We start from the raw sequence: 19,456 nt of genomic DNA on the forward strand, positions 1-19,456 counted from the left end.
CTGGCTTTTGGCCTATCTTGGCTTTCAACATATCTTCCTCACTAAGCTTAACCATCTCTAGCTTTTGATTTAAAGTAAGAGATGCATGACTCCTCCCTTCATGTCAACATTTAAAGGCCTTTGTAGGGCTATTAATTGGCCTAATTGTAGTATTATTGTGTCTCAGGGATTAGGGAGTCCTGAAGAGAGGGAGAGAGAAGGGGAATGTCTTGTCCATGGAGCCATCAAAGCATGCACGTTTATTAAGTTTTCTGTCTTATATGGGTGCAGTTCGTAGGGACCCCAAACAATGACAATAGTAACATCAAAGATCACTGATGACAGATCAGTATCACAGACATGACAATAATGAAAAATTTGGGATATTGTGAAAATAACCAAAATGCTACACAGAGACACGAAGTCAACACACACTGTTGGATAAATGATGCCGATGAACATGTTTATCGCAGCGTTGCCACAAGCCTTCAATTTGTAAAAAGCATAACATCTGTGAAGTACAATAAAATGAGGAAGGCCTGTACTTTTTGATGGCAGCCCTAGCAAGCGATCATGCTGTTATCATTAAGATTTGTTCTCTCACACAGCTGCTACATGCCCTTCCCTTTCTTCCAGCAATGTCTACTCTGGTTTAGGGTTGTTTGTGTGCTTTGACTACTACACTCCTAAATTTTTTTCCTTCCCATCCAGTGAACGGCATACTCTTTATATGTGCACTGCCCTGGTTTCCAGCAAGGATACAGATTTTTCCCCTAATCTTCTCCTGTCTTTGTTCATTTCAATCAGGAGTTAACACCTGTGTTCAAGCCTCTCAAGAGCAGGTGGCAATAGCCTAGTTTCCTTCCTGAGATGTGGCTAGAAGGTAGTATTGCTGTGCTGGAACTCTGGAACCAAGAGATGTTGCTGCCAACTCACCCTGTAATACAAGAATAGTTGATTCTGGATCCAACCTGGATGTCTGTGATCACATGCACCATGCCATTCACTGGATCTGGAGGAGTTTCACATGATTTACCTATGGGAAAGAAAGTATTTTGGAGCCAGGTAGAGTAATCTGAACTCTCTTCAGTATGTAAGGTCTCAACCTGCATGTAGCTTCCTGAAGAAAACACACAGTTCTGATAGTTCCACAGATTTTGCCACCTTGAGAAAACTCATCAGAGCGCCTCAGGATCAGCCACCTACTAAGCCCCACTTTCAAAAAGACCTTCCCTCCAGATCTATCTAGATCTAGATTTAGATCTGTGTAGAGACCTTGCATCCCTTATAAAAATGTAAAAGTCATTTATGGCATTATTTACTACCAATATATTTCAAAGTTTTCAAAGGATTTCTTCCCACCTAGTTATTCAAACAGAATTTGTCTTCCTACACAATTTTTATTTCCGGATATAGAGTCATTTATTATTTACTTTCCCATAGGGAATGAAGATTTTCTCTACAAATATTCCTTGAAACATTCTCATGAAGTGAGCATTTCAAGCAATAATCAAAGACGACCTACAAGAAAAATTCTTACATCCACCTATCTGAACGCTTTTGAAAAAAGGTTTCTCTTATCCCACAATTGAAAAAATTCAATAAGAAGCTTTTGCAGACATGGGAAAGATCCAAGCAAGTTTACTTATTTTACAACTTTAATGAAGTAGCAAAACACTTGAAGAAGAAAAATAACCATTTTAAAGGGTTACTCATTCATTTAGTCAATATTTATTAATTGAGCACTTATCCTGAGTCAGCCACTCATCAGGATCCTGGGGACACAGTGCTGAGGAAGGAGCCTACGTTCTTGGGAAATATTTCTCAAATGTATATATGTGTGCTAATCATCTTAAATAGGTGAAAACTTTCACTGATTACTTACTGATATTGATCATCAATCTCAGTGATAACAATAGCCCTGTCACAGTGAATTGAAACATATGCAGGCCATTATAAAAAACTCCAAATGGATTCAGATTGCTTTGCTTTTGAAAATGTCAAGGTCTGTTGAGGATTTATTTTCTCTTTTTACTTTCTGGGTCAGGTTTCAAGTTGTTACTCCTTTCTAGCATCTACTGATTTGTTTATAATAGTCTCTTCCTCATTTCTAATTGTCATTTTTCATTAGAACTGGAATTTGGAAGAAGCTATTTTAACTACCAGAGTTATGAAAAATAAGAGAGAGCTTGAGTAGTCCAGTCAATGAGCTTTTGTGCATGATAGTAGAACAGACATTTGTCATGCTGCTTCAAGGAGCACTGGATTTCTTAGACAGCAAGAATCTCTATATAAGTTATGTTCTTACAAAATTTTACTCTAAAAAGCACTGTAAGATGTCCAAGTATATTTCTAAGAACATAAACATTTTAGTAAAATTTCATGGTTTTCTAAAGAAACATGTTTTCCAATCTTTAGGATCAAGAAATGAAGCAAAGTTCTATCTTCTATTGGGGAAATTATAAATGGGTAGACTAGGAGAAATCAGTAGTCTACTGATTATTGAATATATGAGGCTCATTTTTAAAAAATGACTTATTATTTATGACTCTCTCAGCATAAATTATTTAGGTACATGTTTTGAGAATTTATGGAGTCTCAAACTGCTCGCCCTGTCTAATGTTACTCCCCGCTTTTCCCTCATTCTTCATTGCTTTGATCTATTATCCGTAGCATTTAATTTGTTTATTTTTTTCCTTGTCCTTCTCCCCACCTGAGTAAAAACAACATGGGGACAGGGACTTCACTCATCTTGTTCATTGCTATAACTCCAGTATCTAGATGAACAGAGGCACAAAGTATGTGATCAATAAATAATTGATTAAATAAAGGCATGTTTAATACTTGCATATTATCAAATATATACACAAATTGTAGACTGTACATTGATTGGAGAACAAAATGAAAAAGAAGGAAGGAAGGAAGGAGAGAGGGAGAGAGGAAGGGAAAAAAGAACTGAAGGAAGGAAAGAAGAGAAGAAAGAAAAGAAGTAGAGAAAGAAAGCAAATTGTTAAAACTTCACATTATCTAATCTCTCCTGACCTAGAAGCACACTACCATAGGATTTATCGCAATAGAACATAGAATACAAAATGACAGAGACAGATCAGATGGTTGCAAAGACAGGTGATGTACACATTGATTCACAACCAAACATTATTAAAATAAGCAATTTTCAGATCAATAATTCAGATTAGAAAATCGAAGAACCACATTAGGGGAGGTCATGGGTCAAATACGGAACAGATGAAGGGGAGAGATTGGCCTGAAATGTTACTCCTATTACTCACGTTCACACACTGGAACACTGCTATTCCAAAGGCTTTCCATTCCAGCCAAAACACAGTAACTAGCAGAGCTGCCTTTTAATTGAAACCTAAAGAAGAAAATAGGAGTGAATAGTGAGCTGTTTCAGCCAAGAGGACACCTAGTTCACAATCTAAGGCCCAGCCCCAGTCTCAGGATTTTGAGGACCTGAGGCCAGGAGGTGACAGAGGTACAGAGGCTACATTATTCTGGAACAATCACAGCCTCCACAAGGGAGCAATATAGAATGAAAAAATGCAGTAACTTGGTCACATGATAGTCCTGCTTGAATTGAAAAAGGTGGTCACAAAATAGCCACCATCTCCTTGACCCAGGACCCAGGCTTGGAGTTTCACTGATTACTCATTGTCATTATTAGAAACCCAGTCTTCTAATGCAATGCCTTCCTAACTCTGACCCTGGAACAGCAAGTAAAACAGCTTCCAGTTTGGAGTGGAAAAGTGGGAAATAGCTGGCAAGAGAACAGAGATTGTCCTTTCATCTCCACATCTGTGATGGCGTGAAGAAGGCTCAAAAGGGCAGTTTGGGCTGCTGAAGAGTAAGCGTGAATATTCTAGGGGAAAAAGGAAAGAAGAGAGGACATAATTTTTGTATGCAATTGTTGAAAATTCTCAATGTCTGTTGGGCCCCGATGCCCTCCTAACTCTTACTGGGTGCTGGCATTTGGAGGCTGCCAAGATTCTGTGTTACATTTTGGGATCAGGTGCTTTGTTGCCCATGCTGGTCAGCTCCCGTGTAGAGATGTGCACCCCGTGAAGAGCACTAGATGGACATAAACAAGGTAATGACCTTGCTGGTAATATTAACAGCAGCCATCAGGGCCGCAGCTCAGAGCCCAGAGCCCATGACTAGCCAGATGATATATGACTGGATTTTTTTAAAATGCTGATTTTTACACTTTCAGTCCTATTACATATTTCATTATTGATAGTTTAAAGAATTTACTGAAATGATTCTTAAATGATCCTAGCTCTTTAGAATAAGTTTTTTGTTACTTGCAATTTCTTCTGGGACTCTCTAAATTACTCATATTCTATTTGCTGTTTTGAAATTCTAAAATTTTGAAAATAGGATTTTTTAAACTTACTGTGTTACCTATATATTAATAACAAGTAATTATACTTGTCTTTGAATTTGCCAGTTAATATATGGCCCAGTGTCCTCTTCATATCTCATGTTATTAGTTCCATATGTGTCTTTCCTTTCTTCCTATATATACTTTCAAAAGTTCATCTTTCTGATTTTGTGTGTGTGTGTGTGTGTGTGTGTGTGTCTGTCTGTCTGTCTTTCTTTTTTTAAGCCACATCAAATCTCCCCTTTTTGGACTAATTCCTAACCCCAATTTCAATGTCCAGCAGGTCAGGCAAGCTCATACTTACCCTTCATCACAAACAAAATCCACTTTTGCTCCAAGCTGGAGATTTACTGGAAATAGCACACGGCCATTAGGAAGTTGGCCCATGAAGTCATCACAGGATTTCACTGGAAAAAAAGAAAAACGAACAGAAATAACTGGCATGTGGAGAATAAAGACACAAGCTGAAAATACCAAGTCAGATAAGAGTCTAGTCACCTTCACATCTGGGGGCTTCAGGGCTCCAGTCTCCCTGGGGTGTGCAGTGCAGATACGTAGACCCTCTGAGGTCATAGCCGGGCTCACAGCTGTAGTACACTTCCTCCCCGGGTGAAAAGTTGTCCTTGTTCCTTTGGGTACGCTCACCATGCAGGACATCTGGAGGCGGCTGACATACTGGGGAGAGAGAAAAAAAGCACTGCTAATTGTGTGAAAATAACTTTTTTCTCACTGTTAAACTGGCCAAGGGAATAATAATTAGAAATCTATATGTAATAAAAAAGGTAGAATAAGAGCCTTATTACATTGATAACAAACTAAATACACAGGGCGAGGAAGACGTCTTGCCATCAGTCATAGAACTGACACATGGCACAACTGTGACTAAAACAGAGGTGTCCCCAATTCATTGTTTTTCATCTAAAGTATGCAACTAAGATTTCACAATGGACAGTTCCTTCTAGAATGCTTCCAATTACTGTTCGCCCAGTACAAAACTGGGAGGAATGATGGATTTTTATATCTTCATACTTCCTTTCTAGAAAGGCATCACCAATTTACTCTTGCATTTTAGGCCATAAAGGAGTGCCCCTGCCCATGTCTCATCTAATAGATCCCTCCATCACCTATCACACTGGTGCAACAAACATACATCTATTCTCATCTCCTTTCAAGTCTTCTCTCAGCGGCTGCCTGACATAGGGTGGTAAAGAACTATTGGTCTCCTCTCTTCATGCTATGTAGCAAGGTGCTGCCTAGTCATTCATTTCACTCTAGTAAGAAGGTGGGCAACTGTCGAACAAAATATAAAAGACCTACTGTCACCATAATGAGAGTGTATATTTCACACAACATATTGTAAGGGCAGTGCTGGCTCTCTCTTAATACAGTTGATCTGAACTCAGGAAGTCACAACACATTTGGGTCTCAACTAAATTACATAAAACTATTATAAAATGGAAAAAATAATTTCAGTTTGGCTTTGAGCAGATCAGTTCCCTTTTCTGGACTTCAGCTTTCTCTAGCATCAAATGGGGGATTGGACTAGAAAAATGACTTCTTTGAGGAGTTTGTAAATACTCTGATGCTGTAATGTCCATTTTCAAGGCTCATCACCCAGTGTTTCCCTTGACTAATCAATGCCTGGTGATGTGATATTGAGGTGCTGTGCTGGTTAAATTTCTGTTGGCCCCCAGCCTCACACTTCTGCACTGTCTTTTGGCTGCTAGCAATGGAAACCTTAAAACTATAATCATTTGTCTTCCTTGATAGCTGGGCTCTGGTTAGGTTCTGCCAATTGGAGGCATATATACCAAATTAAAAAGCAGGATGATGCAGAATCTGTTCTACTTCTAGAGGTGGCTCAGGCAGTGGCAGTATAGATAGCTTCAGTGAGCAGCTACAGCTTCAATTATAATGATGTCAATGACTTTGGCTCCAGCAATATCAGCTGCATTCTGGCAGCAGTGGTGGCTCCTGCAGCATTAGCAGCTTTCAGGGAGCTGCCTGCTTATTGGGAGGGGCTGGCCATTTCAGCATCAGTCCAGGCTCCTGTGCTCTAGACTGGGAGCCACAGCAGCTCCCTGATCTCTGGTAACTCTGCCTTCATCCTATTGCTAGGGAGGCTGCCTGATTTTCCTGCCCTTCTAACATCTTTGTGACCTATTAGCTGTGATATGGTTTGTCTCTGTGTCCCCACCCAAATCTCATGTCAAATTGTAATTCCCAGTGTTGGAGGAGGAGCCTGGGGGGAAGTGACTGGATCATGGGGGTGGTTTCTAATGGTTTATCACCATCACCCTAGTGCTGTATTGTGATATAATTCTCTTGAGATCTGCTTGTTTAAAATGTGTAGCACCTCCCTAGTTGCTCTCTCTCTCCTGCCAGCCATATGAAAATATACATGCTTCCTCTTTGCCTTCCACCATGATTGTAAGTTTCCTGAGGAGTCCTCAGTCATTCCTCCTGTACAGCCTGCAGAACTGAGAGTTAATTAAACCTCTTTTCTTTATAAATTACCCAGTCTCAGGTAGTTCTTTACACAATGTGAGAACAGTCTAATACAACCTGCATGAAATCCCTCCCTCCTTGAAAGTATCTAGAGTAAGTTTTGATTTCCTGACTGGATGCTGACTAGCAAAGCCAAGTCTCTGGAGTCAGGTGGACTTGCGTTTCAGTCTTCAGTCTGCAAGTTAATATCTTAGAAAGTTATCCGACTTCTCTAAGGCACATTTTCTCTGCAAAACATAGAGGCCAGTCACAGTGGCTCATGCCTATAATCTCAGCACTTTGGGAGGCCCAGGTGGGTGGATTGCTTCAGCTCAGGTGTTCGAGACAAGCCTGGGAAACATGGTGAGATTCGATCTCTATAAAAAAATATATAAAAAATTTAACCAGGCATGGTGGCATGCATGGTGGCATGGAGAATTGCTTGAGCCAGGGAGGTGGCGGTTGCCGTAAGCCATGATCTCACCTCTGCAGTCCAACTTGAGCGACAGATCAAGACCCTGTCTCAAGCAAAACAAAACAGACAAACCTAGAAAAACTGGTAACTACCTAATAACTTTGTTTTAAGGATTAAAATTCTCATGTTGCCTGTATTATGGTGCCTGGCTGGAAGAATCACTCATTTTCTATCAGCAGTTATTCTACTCAAAGGTAATTAATAGATTTGTTTATAAGAACCCCAAAGAAACATCACATTCCTTGCCCAGGTTTAGCTTTGCTTCTTCATTTCAGCACATGTGCATGTACACTCACACGCCTTCTGAATTTCATGTTCACTACCTAAAAAATTTGCTCCTCCACCCTCCTCACCACACATCCCTCCGCCTGAGCAAATACTAATCTCCTGATCCAATAGCAACGCATGTCACTGGCAGGGCCCTTCTAGGCCTCAGTCAGACTCACCCCTGGAGCAGCTTGGTAGCTCTGGCTCCCATTTGTTCAGGGCCTGGCATTGCACACGGGGGAGTCCTTTCATGACAAAGCCAGGCTGACACCTAAACTCCACAACTTCATGTAAGGAAAAGAAGCTTCTGTTGTCAGATACCAATATTCCATTTTCCACATTTGGAGGCGTGCATTTGTTAGGTATAATGCACTGAGGGGCCGGGCCGCTCCAGATGCCCACTTGATCATCACTGCTGGTGCAGTATATGGAGGGCTCACCCACGAGCTCAAACACCTTTCTCCCTCTGCTTCCAAGATTGCAGCGGTAGGTCACCACTGATCCGTAGTGAAAATACTCTCTGCTGATGCTAATGAAATCTCCATTGGCGATGGTTGGGGGTAGCCCACAAAGAATTCCTGGGAAAAGGAAGAGCATAACAGTCAATTTAAATAATGAATGACAAAAATCTCATGAGTCACTAAACTGTAACTATTTTTACATTCATTATTTGCTTTTATTCTTTGATAACACGTAGGTACATTTTTACAAAGTTGTAATTTCGGTGTGCATAATATGATGTGTCCTGCCTTTCTTACTTATATGATTTCCTATAATATTTGCATGCATTTATTAACTCAATCCACATTCTTTTCATTTTAAATAGCCCTTTGATTGTAGTATTATAGAGTTTTTACAGTTTTCTCCTACTGTTTTCCATTTGCTTTCTTAATTTGCAGTTTCGTTAATAACTGAGGTTAGCCTTTTTAGAAAAATAAAATATAAAAACCTTTGCTAAAAGATAAATTATAAGGGAAGAGAGAAGACACAAATATACACAGTAGGAAAAGGAATTTAAACATTTTTATAAGTATGAGAATATTTATAAAACTGTAGACTACTGGGGGTTAAATATTTTGAAAATCTAAATGATACAAATGGAAATATAAATTGCCAATATTCATTCAAAAAGATTTAGAAAGCTAGAATTACCCAACAAACATGTAAGAATAAAAAAAAACAAAGATAAGTTCTATTGAACTTTCAAGTAACAGATGCTTCCAAATGTAATTTCAATATTTCACAACATACAAGAGATATAAAACTTATCAACTCATTTACTCAAATCTAAGTTTGATATAATAACATGATATCTGTGTAAAAGCGGTCATATATTAGTCCACAAAAACTCCTAAATGCATGTTAAACATACAGACCAAGATATAGAAGAATAAAGCCTAGCATGTTTAAGTGAAGTCCTGCCATGAGAGGAGATAATAGACATAAACAACATTTGAAGAAGTAATAACTGAGAAATTTCCAAGACTGTTGCAAGATTACAGATTCAAAAAGCTATATAGGCCTGGCGTGGTGGCTCATGCCTGTAATCTTAGCACTTTGGGTGGCCCAGGTGGGCAGATCACCTGAGGTCAGGGGTTTGAGACCAGCCTGGCCAACATGCTGAAACCCTGTCTCTACTAAAAATACAAAAATTAGCCAGGCATAGTGGCACAGGCCTGTAATCCCAGCTACTGAGGTGGCTGAGGTGGGAGGATTCCTTGAATCTGGGAGGTGGAGATTGCAGTCAGCCGAGATTGCGCCACTGCACTCCAGTCTGTGCGACGAGTGAAACTCCATCTCAAAAAAAAAAAAAAAGCTATATAAACCCAAGCAATACAAAGAAATACTTACCTAGACACAACATAGTAATGTTGTAAAAAATCTATTTTAAAGTGTAATCCATAAAAGCAGCAGGAAACATAGACAATAACCTTCAAAGGAACCACAATTAGAAAAATGTTTAAAGAATTTGTTGTCAGAAGATCTACAATACAAAAATGCCAAAGAGACTTTTTCAGGCTGAAGGAAAATAGTTTCATATAGGATTGATAGAATTGCAATAAGAAGGAAACACACCAGAAAGAGCTCATATGCGGGTATGTTTTCATTTAGGATCTTTATGATAGAGAAAACCTCTTCAGTGATTAGAAGAAACACAAGATGGAAGTAAAGATTTTATTACGGGCTGGGGGTATGGCACGCCTGAAGATCACACAGAGGTTGGTCAGTGCGAGGAGACAGAGAGAGAGAAGGGGACCCATCGGCCAATGCCTTTACTGGGGACCAGAGTATGACCCAGCATCTTGCATCTACAAGCCAAGGTATCTCCCACGGGGAGCTCTAATTGGTGAGTTTAAAGAAAGCAGGCACATGTTCCAGGCAGTCATGCTGCGACTGAGAGGTGGTCACGGCAGCATATCTGCGAAGTCCATGCAGGGCACAGATGTCAGGGACGCTAGTCAAGTAGGTTTTAACTAGCTGTCCCATAGAGAGGTGGTCACTAGGAGGCAGTTGTATAAGGCAGATATCTGGCTCGACCACGTTGAAAAACTGGGAGGAGGTACAGAACTAGAAAGGGCATTAAGGGTGACTAAACCCTGCTTCTGGCATGAGAAAGCTAAACGTATTCAAAATGGATGCTGAGGCAACCTAAAAATTCTAAGAATTCACTACCGTGTAAATATAAATAGATACTATTTTTATAAAGACAACAACAACAATTACGTCTTTGAAATATAGAATACATGTAAATTGTTAAATCAAGTTTAGCCTAAAGCCTTACATAGTTTAAGCTCAGCCTAAAGGTTTCTCTGTAAACTGCGAACTATAACGAGTGAAGATGTAAACAGACCGTAGCTTACTCTTATGCCAATCACCGAGTTTTGGCCAATCAAATGTGGCCAACTGTTAGAACTGTCTTCAAATAAGCCAAACGCTGAGCTATAACCAATCGGGCTGTTTCTGTACCTCAGTTCTGTTTTCTGTACGTCAGTTTCCTTTTTCTGTCCGTAAATCCTCTTCCACCACGCAGCAGGGCAGGAGTCTCTGAGCTTACTTTGGCTCGGGAGGCTGCCTGATTTGTGAATCGTTCGTTACTCAATTAAACTCTATTAAATTTAATTCAGCTCAAGCTTTTCTTTTTACAAAACGTATGGCAAAAATACAAAAAGAGGAGGAGGACACAAATGGAATTAAATATTAATAGTTTGGGTACTTGCGTTGTTTGGAGAGTGGTAAAAGCACAATTTTAGTAGACTATAGTAAATCAAGGATGTCTATCTCTAGAGTAGTGATTTAAGAATAAAAAATGAAATATAACTTAAAAGCTACTGGGGAAAATAGAATAATAAAAATACTTGATAAATTCAAAAATGTGAGAAATGAGGAATAAAGGCACAAACACATGAAACAAATAGAAAACAAATAACCAAGAGTTAGACTTATCAGTAAGTAGATTAAATTTATTTATTTATTTACTTTTAATTTTAAGTTTTTATTATTAAATTTAAATGTTTCAAACACTAATGAACAACAAAGAAAGACTGAATAAAACAACAAAACTTTACTATATGATGTTTATAAGAGACAAGCTTTAAATATAAGACAAAGAAGGCCTGAAAGTAAAAGATTTGAAATATACATAATATAAATACAAGAAAGAAAGCTGACATAGCTATATTAATGTACAAAGTAGATTTTAAGGCAAGAAGTATTATGAGAGGTAAAGAGAGACATTTCATTATGATAAAATAGTCAATTCAGCAGAAAGAATAAACCAAAAATTTCATGCATTTAATAACATGTTTAAAATACATAAAGTAAAAATTGCTAGAACAAAGAGGAAAAACAGACAAATTCACAGTCATAGTTGGGGATTGTAATGGGTTGAATAACCACTGTCCTCCTTAAAAAATATCTGTGTCCTGATCTCTGAAACCTGTGAATGTGACCCAGTTTGGAGGGTCTTTGTAGATACAATCAAGTTAATGATCTTGAGTTGAGACCATTCTGGATTGCCAGGGTGGCTTCTAAATCCATGTTCAGTGTCTTTACAGGAGACAGAAGGCAAAGGAAACACACAGAGGAGAAGGCAACTTGAAGATGGAGGCGGAAAAGGAAATGATGCATCTACAAGCCAAGGAACATCAAAGATTGCCAGCAGCCACTGGAAGGAAGCCTGGAGAGAGGCACAGAACAGCTTGCAGATGGAACCAATCCTATTGACATCTTAACTGGATTTCTGGCCTCCAAACTGTTAAGAGAGTAAATTTCTCTTCTTTGAAGCCACCAAGTTTGTGGTAATTTGTTACAGCAGCCCTGGGAAACTAATACAGATATCTCACACATGCTTCTCTATAACTGAGAGAACAAGTGGAGGGGGGAAAAAAGTCTGTTCTAAACCACATTTTCCTAAATGACATTTCTAGAAAATGAAACAAAATAACTGTACAGTCTTTTCAAGTGCATACATAACCTTTTACCAAAATCATCCATATTCTGGGCCATAAATCATGTCTCAAATGATTAAATTAATGAAAGAATGATAACTAGAAGATCTCCAAATATTTAGAAATTAAGCAATGCCCTTCTAAATAGCCTATGGGTCAAAGAAGACATCAAAAGGTAAATTAGAAAACTTTTATGTACAATGATAATAAAAATATAAAGATTGTGGGAAGTAAAATAGTTTTAGAGGAAAATGTATAGGTTAAATGTATATATTAGAAAAATAAAGGTTGAAAACAAATTATCTAATCAATATCAAGAATTTAGGAGTGGAGGAGTACATAAAGCTTAAAGAAAGTAGAAGAAAATAAGCAGAAATCAGTAAAAGAGAAAATAGTCATACATTAAAGAAAAAACAAGAAAGTTAAAAGTAGTTTATATGAAAAGCTTAGTAAACTTGATGAAGCCCCAGTAAAACTAATTAAGGAAAAAGAAGCAAAAAGATATTACCAATATCAGAAATTAATTAGCATAGGGGTATCACTACAGAATTTACAGACATCCAAAGGATTTCTGAGGATATAATAAATAGCATTATGTTAATAACCTAGAAAATTTAAATAAAATGAGTAAATTCCTTGAAAAATATAACTTACCCAAACTAATTCAATATGATATAAAATAATAGTTTTACAGCTATTAAAGAAATTGAATCAGTAATTTAAAACCTAACAACAACAACAACAAACCCTCAGGTCCAGATTGCTTCACTGCTGAATTCTTCCAAACATATAAGGAAAAATAATATTAATGTTACACAAATTATTCCAGAGACTAGAAAAAAATAAACAATTTTTAACACATTTTACTAGCCCAACATAATCTTGAAGCCCAAACCTGATAAGGACATTAAAATAAAACCAAATTATAACCAAAGATCTCTTGAGAACATAAATGCAAATTTTCTAAACAAAATATTATGAAACTGAATCCAGCAATATTTCCAAAGAATGATACAATGATCAAAGTGAAGTTTACCTTGACTGATTTTAAATATTAAATCAATGTTACAATGTTACAATAAAAATGTGAGCAATCCTGCACACACATACCACACACACACACTCACACACATTTCATAGATAGGATAATCATCTATAACACATCACAAGCAACATAGGTTGATTCTAGGAATTCAGAGTTTGTTTGAATTACATTGATTGAAGATCAATCAATGTAATATATTACATTAACGGAGTGAAAAAGAAACATGATAATCTCAATACATGCAGTGATCAATTAGAATGAACATTGATGATAAATCTTTTAGCAATTAGAAGTAAAGGGGAGTTTCCTTAATCTAATAAAGGATATCATACAAAAATCTACAACATACATCATGATTTATGATGACCATTAAAAGCCTTGTATCATCTCTTCTATTCAATGTTGTACTGGAGGTTCTAGCCAATGCAATAAAGCAGGTGAAATAAACAGAAGACATAAGAAAGGAAAAGATTTAAAAACTTTTTGTCAGATTCATAGATGACATAATTATGCAGCAACTTCAAAAGATATACAGAAAAACTATTCAATTTGAAAGTAAATTTAATAAAATTGCTGGAGCTGAGGTGAAACCTGTGCATATCTAAGAAGTAAATAGAGAATACAATTTTAAAAATAATACGTAGTAATAAAGATAATGAAAGATGTACATGACTTCTATAAGGTAAATTAACAAATATTTTTAAAAGAAATTAAAGAAGACTTCAAAAATGGGAGGATATATCATGTTCATAAATTTAAACTTCAAAACTAAATTTGTTAATGTCTACAAATTGATGTACTGAGTCAATAGAAACTCAATACAAATTCAAGTAGGATTCTTTTTGTGGAAATTGACAAGCTGATTCTAAATTTTATATGGTAATGCAAAGTGCCAAGAATCACCAAGTAAATCTTGAAGATGCACATAGTTAGAAGATATATGCCACCAGATATCAAATCTTAATGTCATGCTATAGTAATTAAAATCTTAATGTAATGCTACAGTTTTTTTGCCATTATAGTATGGCAAAAAACCAAACCAAACAAAAACACAATGTATGGCAAATACACCAATGGAACAGAACCTCCCTGGAATGACATCCACATATAGGTCACCTGACTTATGGCCATGGTGCTACATTTAATAAATGATATTAGATCAATTGCCTATCCATAAGAAACAGGGTCTCACTCTGTCACCTGGGCTGGAGTGCAGTGGCACCATCATAACCCACTGAAGCCTTGAACCCCTGTGCTCAAGGGATCCTCCCACCTCAGGCTCCCAAGTAGCTGGGACTTACAGGCATGTGCCACTGAGCCCAGCTAATTTTATTTTATTTTTTGTAGAGACAGGGTCTCGCTTTGTTGCCCAGGCTGGTCTCGAACTCCTGGCTTCAAGCAATCCTCCTGCCTTGGCCTCCCAAAGTGCTAGGATTATAGATGTGAGCCACCTCACCTGGCCCAATTGCCTAAGTAGAACAGAAAAAGCAGTAACTGGAAAAAAGACCCATAAATTGAATATTATTAAAATGTAGAACTTCCCACAACAGAAGACATCATTAAGAAGGGAAAAAGAAAAAGAAAAGCCATAGCCTGAAAGACAACATTTTTGTTACATTTATTAGAAAACATGAGAATATTTAAATAACTTCTACAAAACAATAAAATCATAGACAAACTAGTAAATAATAGACAAAAGTTTGGAATAGGCCCTTCACAAACATTTGAAAAGGTACTCAAGATCATCAGTGAAATACAACATAATAATAAAAAAATCTGACCATCCTTCATGCAGCAACAAAAGTGACTTCCAAATATAACACTGAGCAGAAGCCAGACACAGAAGAGTACCTATTTTTTGATTCCTTTATAAAATTTAGGAAGCGGCAAAACTAATTATTCATGTTATAAATCAGAATAATAGTTACTTTGGGAAGATAACTGGGAAAGGGCATCGGGAAGGCTTCTGGAGTGCTGATAATGTTCTATATCTTAATCTGAGTGCCATTTACATGGATGCATTTAATTTGTAAATATCCATTGAAGTGCATAATTAAGATGTGTGCACTTTACTACATATATATGTTATACTTCAGGAAAAAGTGTACATGGTACAAGAAAATTGTTGGAATAAAAAAAGACCTCCCAACAAAGTAAACTCCAGGATATATGGCTTTTCCAGTGAATTCTTTTAAACATTTAAAGAAGAAATAATACCAATTTTATATAAACTCTTACAAGGAAGCAAATACATGAAACACTACCAGCTGGCTTTATAAGACTGTCATAAGTTTGATATCAAAATCTTATAAGGACGTTACAAGAAAGAAAATTACAGTCTAATCTCTAAAATAGGAATGGGATGATGAAAGTGTTCTGGAATTAATTGGTGGTGCTGGTTGCCCAATGTCTTAGTCTATTTGGGCTGTTATAACAAAATACTATAAACTGGTTAGCTCATACACAACAGAAATTTATTTCTCATAGTTGTGGAGGCTAAGGAGTTCAGGACCAACCTCTCTGGCAGATTCAGCATTTCTTCCCCTGGCAGGAGGGGCAAAGGAGCTCTTCTGGGCCTCTTTTATTAGGATGCTAATCCCATTCGTGACAGCTCTGCTCTCATGATCTCATCACCTTCCAAAGGCCTCACTCCCTAATGTCATCACCTTAGGGGTAAAGATTTCAACATACGGATTTGGGGTGGACTCAAACATTCAGACCATAATATACAACTTTATGAATATACTAAATACCACTGAATTGTGTAATTTAAAAAGGTAACTTTTATGATACATGAATTATACTTTAATAGAAACGTCTAAAATGTATTATAAAAGGATATTTGTTATATATAAAAATGATTAAATATTATGACTTAGTTGATTTTAAGAATGTAAAATTGAAATTCAAAATTATTTGCCTTTCAAAAATGTACTCAAAACAGTTTGTTACATTAACAGAAAAAAGAGAAACAGATATGATTACATCGATACATATAACTAAAGTGCTCGATAAACTTCAACATGATTCAAAGACAAAAAATTTCTAATATTGAAGAATATATGAAAATGTCCTTAATTCAAAAATGGTTATCTACAAAAAGCCTATAGTAAACACCAGGTTAATGGTGAAATGTTTTAATCCTTCCCTTTGAGATGTGGAACAAAACAAGGATGACATCTATTGCTACCAATGTTCAATGTTATACTGGTGGTCCTAGCCGTGTGGTAAAGAAGAAAGAAAATAAGGAGAAGGAAAAGAAGGAAGGAAGGAAGGAAGGAAAGAAAGGAGGGAGGGAGGGAGAAAGGAAGGAAGCAAGCAAAGAAGGAAGGCAAGCAGGCAGGCAGAAGGGAAGGAGGGAAGGAAAGAAAAGAAGACAAAGAGTTAAATAAAATTATAATTATCTGGTGGTTTTGTACAGTGTCAACCAGGCCAGTTTGGAATTAAGTTTTCCAGACTTACTTTCTCTGTATGGTTCTGGACTAGGGTTGCAGCATGAGAAATTAGCCTGATATTTGAGAGGCAGAGGTTAAGCAACAGCCACTCCACTCTGAAAGTCACATCCTTGGATAGAGCTGGTGAGGCACAGTGCAGGAGTGGAGGGTTCAGACGACAGACCTTTTACCGGAGGCTTGAGAAATACATTCACACGGGGAGTTTCAGCATCCTCTGCAATGGCTCATTTTCTGTAGGCCATGAATGACAGTGGGAACTGTTGCCATTGAACTGGATTCTCTGAATTCACTTGGGGACCAAAGGACCTCAGGGTGACAGAGTCCAATTGGCAGCACTTAATTGCCAGAGACAATGGGGGTTCTTGTAATGGCTATTAGAACTGAAACAGCAATCAGAATGATTCGACTGAAGAGAACATTGTTATTGGGCTAATTGATCATGGAGTCTCTAAAATCAAAGTAGATGGATAGCCGACTAAAGTGTTACTTGATTTGTGTAAGAGTAAGAGATTTAGGTCAAGTGAATAGAAGTCTGACTTGAATCATGGCAAAAGAAGTTCATTGTTCATCAACAATTCCTAGACTTGAATAGTTTATAGACCCAGAGCGGCACCAACGGATGGGAGACCGGATTCTTTTGAGGAAGCACCATGCTACACAGTCAAAAGCATGTATTGTAAATCTTCCCCTAGCCTTTTCCAAGAAGACTTGCAGCCATTTACCAGGATTTGGATATAGAGAGTTTATAGAACTAGAAACAGAGATAAAAATGTAGATATAGGTATAGGTGTATTATTATACTGTTTGTTTTTTCTATTTTACTAATATTTTTTCATATTTCCAAGAAAATTCCTATTCCAATTCCATGTTATCTTATTACAGATTTCAAATAAGATGGAAGGTTTCCCAATTTGTTTTACAAAATAGCAAAACTGTTTCTTAAAGTGGATAAACAGCAATGTGTGACCAATGTCATTTGTAAATTTAGATTCTGAAGCTCATAAACTTTCTAGTAAAAGTAACAACATTTTTAAATACCAAGAAGAAAAGTAAAGAAGTCCCCAAGTTATCCAAAGAGAAGAGTAAGACAAAGATGTTATATACTGTGTTTCACTCAGCCTCAGCCTGGCCCTCACTACACAGGTGTATTTTTTTTTTTAATAAAATGAGATCTTGCTATATATGCCGTTCATCTGATTCTTTTTCCACATAAAACACATCTCTTTCTAGTCATTAAGTGCTCCTTTATGCTCTCATTTTTTTATGGCTGAATACCATGCCAGTGTATGGATATACTTATTTTCATTCTGCATAGCTATTTTATGTCTCTTAGGGAATTCTTTATAGTGGTCATTTGAACACATCTTTTTCCTTCTAGTAGATAATTTCCAAACCATAGTTTAAAATATTTAGGTTACTCTAACATTTTAACTAATATAAATAATGATGCAATGCAAAGTTTATACCAAACTGCTTTAAAAAGTGTGTGATTATTTCCTAAGTATAAATTCTAAGAAGTAGGTTAAAATACATGCTCACTTCTGAGGTTTATAGTGCATTGGGGCCTTTCAAGAGGATGTGTTGATCTCGTGGTACGTGAGAGTCCAGGTTCTTCCACAGCTTCGCTAACCTTGAAGAGTATCAATTTTTAAAATCTTTACTGATTTGCCAAGCAGGATGATTATTATACTGGAGGTGGTAGAACCAACATAATTTCAAGTTAATTGAAGTAAAATCAAATTTGAAGGCTTTTACGTATTTAGGCCCCCAGAATTAGAAAAGACACATCCCAGGATAAGGAAGAACTTAAAGAAAGAGTTGCCAGGAACCCTATAGGAATATTTGAGAACACTACGGCTGTCTTCAGCCATGTGAAGGACAGATTGCACAGAAGGAATTCGGTTAAGATTTTTATTATTCCAGAGAAAAATTAGAATGTATCGGCAAAAGAAATAAGAAGGCATATTTCAACTCACTGTCACAAACAGGTGTTTCATTATCCCAAATGACAGTATTGCCTGAGATGATGCATGTGGCAGACGAGGAACCATTGAGTCGGTATCTAGAGGCAAAAAATAAGGAATATTAGGTTCCAAAGACACAGGTCAACTACCCAATTAAATTACCACTTCCAGAGATTACACTTTTATAGAATTCAGAGGGATGTTTTCCACTTGTCAAAGAACTGTCTATCACCTTCCCAAATTTCACATTCTTGGGACTTTGTCATTTTCTCTTCCATGCCTTCTCAGTTGGATGGAATTTCTCTTCTTTATTATTATTAATATTATCTTATGACACATTTTTATATAAATCAAAGATGAATTACAGTTTTTCCTATAAATTTCATTTGTTTTAAAAGACAACACAAGCTTCTTGAGTGCAGGGAAGCTGTCATATATATACATATGTGTGTGTGTATGTAGTCCTGTTGTATGTATTTCTATGCCTTATAAGTATTAATATATGGATGCATGGATGGGCTTTTATCAGTAAGATTCATCAAAGTAGGCCATTCACAGTGGCTCATGCCTGTAATCCCAGCATGTTGGGAGGCTGAGGTAGGAGGACTGCTTGAGCTCAGGAGTTCGGGAGAAGCCTGGGTAACATAGTGAGACCCTGTCTCTACAAAAAATTTATTAAAAAGCCAGGCATGGTGGCACATTCCTGTAGTCCTAGCTACTCAGGAGGCTGAGGCAGGAAGATTGCTTGAGCCTGGAAGATTGAGGCTGCAGTGAGTGTTGATCATGCCACTGCACTCCAGCCTGGGCAATAAAGCAAGACCTTGTCAGTAGGAATGAAAGAGAGAGAGAGAGGGGGAGAGAGAGAGAGACAGGGAGAGAGAGAAAGAGGAAGACAGAAAGAAAGAAAGAAGAAAAGAAAGGAAAGAAAGAAAGA

General features: G+C 37.2%; 1 protein-coding gene across 9 annotated transcripts in view; it reads right to left on the reverse strand.

The window, feature by feature from the left end:
• The window catches only part of CR1 (complement C3b/C4b receptor 1 (Knops blood group)), a 203,735-nt gene that overhangs the window by 20,558 nt on the left and 163,721 nt on the right, over positions 1-19,456 (reverse strand). For 6 of the 9 annotated variants that reach the window (XM_054521535.2, XM_054521512.2, XM_054521478.2 and 3 more), the window contains exons 32-33: positions 3,270-3,355; positions 916-1,015 (exon numbers count right to left, since the gene is read on the reverse strand). The exons of 1 other annotated variant lie outside the window; for it this stretch is intronic. In XM_054521535.2, the coding sequence (XP_054377510.1) occupies positions 916-1,015; positions 3,270-3,355 (186 nt within the window). Of the gene's footprint in view, positions 1-915; positions 1,016-3,269; positions 3,356-4,685; positions 4,789-4,879; positions 5,057-7,789; positions 8,189-18,534; positions 18,621-19,456 lie in introns of all 9 variants that reach the window. 2 more of the 9 variants (XM_054521552.2, XM_054521558.2) reach the window with 2 other exon arrangements.

The sequence above is a fragment of the Pongo abelii genome, chromosome 1 (genome assembly GCF_028885655.2).
Source record: "Pongo abelii isolate AG06213 chromosome 1, NHGRI_mPonAbe1-v2.0_pri, whole genome shotgun sequence".
Classification (NCBI taxonomy): domain Eukaryota; kingdom Metazoa; phylum Chordata; class Mammalia; order Primates; family Hominidae; genus Pongo; species Pongo abelii.